Below are 6,392 nucleotides of genomic sequence, written 5' to 3' on the forward strand. Positions count from 1 at the left end.
GATCTGCATGCACCTGTTTTCCTGCAAGTTAGCAACTAATGCCCATCACAAATAATGGGGCACCCAAAAATGCAATAGCTAAGTATTCAAAGTGGCCATTTAAACTGTAGCCTTGTATACAGAGAACCAGCCTTTCTACCCAGTAAACTGATAGGAATGACCTCTAGGTAAATCTTAAATACATGTATTACAGTGAAACACTGTTGGACAGTGCTCCGTCATCAATCAGTCTGTGTTCTTGAGGACACTATTTTTCAAGATGCTTGCTTCAAGAATAAAGCCTTGTGTTGTAATGAATGTGTGCTAACTGATCCTTCAAGCCATTTGTATTTTTTTTTTATTTGGATCAGTGTCAGAGTTGAGCTTCTGTAAGAAATTTTTGCAGTATTCTATTTGTAGTCTTCATTATTTCAAGTAAAGGACACAAAACTCTTTATGCACCCACAGTCTGCGCTGGTTCGTTTACATCCTGTATTTTGTTAACATGTTACCAAGATTGCTAATTTTCATGACAATTGTTATTGTACCATCAGTGCTTAATGGCAAGGCATCATTATTCAACGCTGGTCAATCAGGCACTAAGACATGTGCAAGACATCAGGCTGAACCCATATAGATGTCGTGCACTCCCCTGCTAATGAATGCAGTTTTGTAAAAAGGTTTAAACACGGTTGGCATCCTTAATGTAAGGTTTGCAAAAGCTTATTCGGGAACTGCTTTGTGTTTATATGGAGCAGATCTAAACATGTCACAGAGTTAGACCCATTGTGTGCATGTGTGCGTGAAGCTATGGAGAGGAGCAAATCATTTTGGGTTTCGAAACGTGGAAAGGCAGCACAATTTTGGCCATGGTGGAAGTGGGGCGAACTGATTCGCCAGGGACATCAGTGTTTGGTACAGGATATGGGACTTCTGCAGAGCAGTGGTCCCTGTGTGCAACAAAGCGGTGACCCCCAAAAGCAGAGTGTCATTCTTCATCTTGCAAAGTTGGCACTATCTGGAGGGAGCGTCCAGCACACCAGTGGTCGGAGGTTAGGCACTGCAACCAGAAGCCAGGAGAGAGGGTCAGGCATTTAGAAGGGAGGAGCAGAAGGAAACTCATCAGGAGTGGGATGAGCTTTGTGTTGTTAGCCCAGCGTGCTCTTCCAGCGCATCAGTTAACGTTACCCTCACATCTGCTTTAGTTACTGTTTCTATGTGGTTTTGCACCCAAATGTTTTGGGCTGCTGTCCATGATAAACTAGATGGAACTTGGTTTAAAAGCACATATTTTCATCTCTTCTAACTCAAAGCAGAATGAGCCCTTGTGCTCCTAGAGTTTTGAGTATGAAAGGAACAGTAGACATTGGCTGTTAACAAGCTCCGGAGCGCCGGGCTGCAGCAGAACTTGGTGTGATTTCAGTGCCTACGCTGCATCAGCTAAATGGTTAATTCATCTCGTATCAACAGCACTATGATTCATAATGTAAACTTGAGGAATCCTTGATGTTTCAGTCACACATTCCTCTTAATTTGGCCATGCATTCTTTTAAAGCTACAGTGTGCTAACTTAATAAAATGCAGCATGCAAATGCACAAGTTTTTGCCTTCAGGCATTTTAGCCATGGATGTTTCAATGGGTGTCTCCTTTCAAGTATATATTCTTTCTTAAATTATTTACCCTGTAAACATGCTTTGCATTTTCAAAGAAGAATCTGGGCTTCCTCCTTCACCATACTTAGTTGAATTTAAGGTGTAATAGAGATAAAAGATTATCATCTGCTTATTGTGAGCATGTTAGCCTTTGGGATTTTTTGTAGCAAATGTTAGGCCCCATTTTCTTCTCCTTTGGTATTATCACTCCCTCCCCCACTTCAATTTCTTGATGCTTTGCCTAGAGCAATACCCACTGGCAGTGTCTGGCTGTGACAGTACTATAGGCTTCTCTACAGATGGGTCCTGCCAATGCCAACCATTGTTCTACCACTGTGAGCTGGCTTGACTGTCTTGGATCACTCAAAGTCCCCTTTCCTCTTGATTTTTTATTTGCTCTGAAGGGTCACCCTTGCCTGTTGACTTTGAGATCTGAAATGTGCTGACACCCAGAACTTGTGTTCTCTGTCTGAGCAGCAACTCCCAGACCAAGACTTCAACACTCATTGCTTGCTAAGCCCCCCTCAAGACCATCCTGCTGCCACCAAACAGCTCAGTCATTCTCCTCCTAGCCTCATCCTTCTGCAGTTTGCAGTTACTTTAATTTTGCTTGCTCACTTGAAAGTAAAACAGTAAAACTCAATGTTATTCTTTTTTTAAAGACATAAAATTAATCTTTAACTGTGGGCTTGAATATTAAAAGTATATAATGCTTCAGCGTAGGAGTCTGTTGATAACATCCATCCTATTTCATGATTAATTTGTTCCTTTTAATGTGATATTCTTTTGCTGCACTGTGCAGAATAATTCAGATTCCTGGAAATTGAACTTTGATATGTATTTCCTAGATTCACACCGTAAGTGAACCTTCAATTAGCAGATACAGGTGGCAGCATGCCTCGCTCAATGTGCTCCTCACAAGGATTTTTTAGGGACACTGCTTAAATAATCTTGCGGTCAGGATTGTGCTGCCAGAGTATTAAAAAACAAGGTATTTGGAGGATTCGATGCTTTTTTAATTTTTCTCTAGTTTTCAGTCTCAGACGATGAAATCCTTTTTCAGTGGGCCGGAGATAGGAGGAGCTGATTTAAACACTCAGTGTGTTATGTATGCCTTTGCCTAACTATGTGTTAGATTAAGCGAGTTTCACTCGCAGTTAATCCTTTGTAAATTAGCATTATGGATGCCTTGGGGCCCACATCCCACAAATAAAATGGTTGTCAAGCCAGCTGCACTGTGTATTACTTAAGGCTGAATGTTTTAAGAGTTTTCATGCTTTTAATCTATTTCACTGCTGAGTTTCAATTTTGCTGAGTGTCTTTTCAGGAGTGATGGGAGTGAGTGAGTAAATATATATTCTGGTTTTCATGCATTTGCCTGGGCAAATCGTTTGTTATCAGGTGTTTGGCAGAGAATGTCACACCCCGCCACAAAAGAGAAGCTTGTAAGTTCAGGTGTTAAACTGAAGTGCAAACCAACAAGAACCAAAAGCCCTTAATTAGCTTTATTTTGTTAGCCTGCTACACTTCTTTTTTTTTAGGGGAGAAAAAGGAGTGAGAAACATCCCTCCCTCCTCCTCATCCTTTTGGCAGAGTAAATATTGCCTGTTAAGTTTGAATTAGCTGTCATCGCAAAAGAATTAATGCTGTGGTTGAGCCTTTCTAGTGAGGAAGGGAAAAATAAACGAGACAGATCTTAGTTCAGCTTTAAGTGATAAATGAGGACAAAGCAGCCCATTCATCTCCTGCTAGGAAAGTGGACACAAACACTAAAGCAGTTTTGCGGAAGACGTGTCAGCAAATGTGATCATTTTGTAACCTGTCAGGAGGATAGAGAGCTAGTCCTTTTAGAGTGTCACAGGGGAGGGTGTCCATCTGATGTGACAGTTTTCATCCATCCATTTACTGCTTTTTCGTTAGGTGGGGGGTAAGTAAGGAGAGGGCTGGAGTTGGTTAAAACTGCATTTTTCTTTACTCTTTCCAATGTAATTTATATGTATATCCACCCGCATCCAAATGAAAAACATTTACGAAGAAAAACTCCCCTCTGCTCTCTAGAGTTTCTCCTCTCTTTCACTGCGTGAAATATGCTCATTTTAACACATTACATTCCCTGTCTTCAAGTTGGAGCCTTGTACTTACTTTGACATTTCACAAAACAGTTTTACCTCTTCTTACCATTGTCTGGGTGGTGAAGGCTTTGGTTTGGCTTGCAGAAGCACAAGAAAAAATGTAACTTAGGGTGCTTGTGTTACATTTGGTTGTTGGGGTTTTTCTGTTGTACGCCTCCAATTCCAATGATACGCTTCATGTAGAAATACATTTTGCTAAAGTTCCTCTTTCATGAAGCCTGTGACAATATTTTTCTCCTCCGTGAGAATGGAATAACAAACTCTGAATTCTTACAATCCAAATCCTCCCCTAAAATGCCTCAAATTCTACCGTTTGTTGAATTTTTTATTCATTTTAATTGACCTATTAATTTCAGGCAAAATCTGAAGTGATGTGCTGTGTGATTTTAGAAGCAGGGATTTCTCCCATCAAGCGCTCGAACTATATTAGTACTTTCTACTTCTGGCATCCTTTTATTATTACTAATTTCCTTTTTTTTTAATGCTACATAGAAAATGTAACATTTGCCTATTACCATAAGTAAAGGTGTGCTACAGAGACAGGCGATGCTTTTACAACATCAGCTTCACAGTTTGACACTTGCTTCTTTATATCATCCTTTTCTTCAAAACTATCTTTTATACTTTTCCCTTGGTATTTTAGTACAAGTAAGTATCTCATTGACATGTGTTTCCTTGAAATCTGGTACCTTAATAGTAAAATCCCTTGAAAATTAATAAACTGTTTCTGTTCAGATTAAAAAAGCTGTGAAGACTTCAGGATAGCTTTAAAAAATACGATTGTATTTACTGTGACAAACCACCCTCCTTGGACTGCATCGACTGAAGGCTAATTATTTCATATGTTCTTAAAAGGATAATAAATTGTAGCATTCTGTATTTCAGTTATCCTAATGTATATACAAGTAATTAAGAAAAGTCTAATTCTTTCCTGGATGCAAAAGTTGGATTTAATAGCTGCATAAAGAAATGTTTGGAAGCACTGGATTTTGAAAGAAGTGAAAAACAATTAATATACCCTAAATGGTATCAAAAATCCTAAATTTGTGGGACTATGTCTTTTCTCCAAGATATTTATCTGTGTGATTCTTTTTATGATTTATATATATATATGTGTGTGTGTGTGTATATATATATATATGTTCTGCTATTTTGATTTATTTTGGGGTTTTATTCACCTTTTTTTTCCTCTCTTCTACTGTTTTTCAGGATCATCCAAAACCGGATTTTGATCGTGGTTCTGGCAGTCATCATCATCTTCACCACCATGATGGCTATTTTTCTTTCTGTCAGGGGACGCTGATATCTTTGTTCTTCACTAAACAGCAACAAACTGCTTGTTCTGAGTAATTAAGACAAAGTGGTCACATGAATCATTCTCTTGCACTGACAGAGTCTCCCTCTCTTTTCCACTCTTCAGCTCAGGTGCAAGTGGTGTAAAATATTTTGTATTATGGATGGCATAGTTGGTGGCATGTGACGTTGATTATTTTTTCCTACAATTTTGTCTTTATCTGAGTGTTTTCAGAAGCTTAATATTTGTTGGGGTGAAGGCTTGTTCTGGTTTAAAAAGACTTACCGTGTGTTGAATTCTACCCCAGACAATTAGCCTGTAAGTTAAGTCAGAGAAGAGGGTCTTTGCACTTGTGCTACATGGGGTGTATGAATATCAAGCAGTATCTGACCTTCTGTGATATAGAATATAAGTAAAGCAGAGACCAAATGATGTAGAAAGTGAACCTGTCTCCTGTGACTAACTCCCGATCATGAATTACTGTAATAGATGTAACATGGTTAAGAAGAGTAGTTAGTTTTAACAAGAGAGCAACCTTAGGGTGATGTTTAATATCTGATGTGGATCCAGCACTCTATTTAACTTTTTTCTTTAATAGGCTTTCTTTTCTGCATTTTCAAAACAACTCCACTTTCATCAAGAACATAATAATGCATTACGTACCCAAAATGTAGTTGTGACCACAGCCCATCTATTCAGTCTCTTTTAAATCTTCCAGTATTGATATACATACTGATAAGCATACACACTAGACCCTTACTGAAGATTTATAAAGATACTTATCTGTTCATTGCTGATTGAAAAGAGATGCAAAGTAATAGTTCAGCAACAAATACATGATTATAGTGCATTAAATGAAAATCGGGATTTTTAATATTGGCCTGACTATGTTGCGACTGCACGTTGAAGATATTTTCAGTGTATTCAATTCTGATGTGATACTCCCCTTTTTAAACAGAAACTGTACAAATGTTAATTTATACATGCCTTTAGCTGATATAATATATCATAGTTTCATCTACCTGTGTGTAAATGAGCTGTTTCTCTTTTCCTATTGGCTGTGCTTCTCCTATAGACAGGCCTAGGTCATTTGGCTTACAATTAAGTTTATGACTCCAGAAAAGGTCTATTTCTGTTGATGTGGCAAAATGATTTCCATGATAATTTGTAAATTAGTTATATGCAATCCCTTACAAACGTTACAAATTGAGAGGGATTTTAAGCCCTTGAACTAAAGCTGTAAAATCTTTTCAGAAAGATGTTCAAAATAAAAAGAAGCTGGTGGCTTTCAAACTCCCCCCAAATTAGGTAGGAACTGAGCACCAAATTCTTAT

General features: G+C 38.3%; 1 protein-coding gene across 4 annotated transcripts in view; it reads left to right on the plus strand.

The window, feature by feature from the left end:
* Positions 1–6,392, plus strand: part of VTI1A (vesicle transport through interaction with t-SNAREs 1A) — a 272,171-nt gene that overhangs the window by 263,392 nt on the left and 2,387 nt on the right. For all 4 annotated transcript variants that reach the window (XM_061372685.1, XM_061372683.1, XM_061372686.1 and 1 more), the window contains one exon: positions 4,974–6,392. This exon is cut by the window's right edge and continues 2,387 nt beyond it. Coding sequence is in view for 2 of the 4 variants with exons in the window: in XM_061372683.1 (XP_061228667.1) it covers positions 4,974–5,067 (94 nt within the window). In the remaining 2 variants the exon portion in view is untranslated. The remainder of the gene's footprint in view (positions 1–4,973) is intronic.

This window comes from Neopsephotus bourkii, unplaced genomic scaffold (genome assembly GCF_033783945.1).
Source record: "Neopsephotus bourkii isolate Nb327-2 ecotype Australia unplaced genomic scaffold, CSIRO-AGI_Nbou_v1 NB_1615, whole genome shotgun sequence".
Classification (NCBI taxonomy): domain Eukaryota; kingdom Metazoa; phylum Chordata; class Aves; order Psittaciformes; family Psittacidae; genus Neopsephotus; species Neopsephotus bourkii.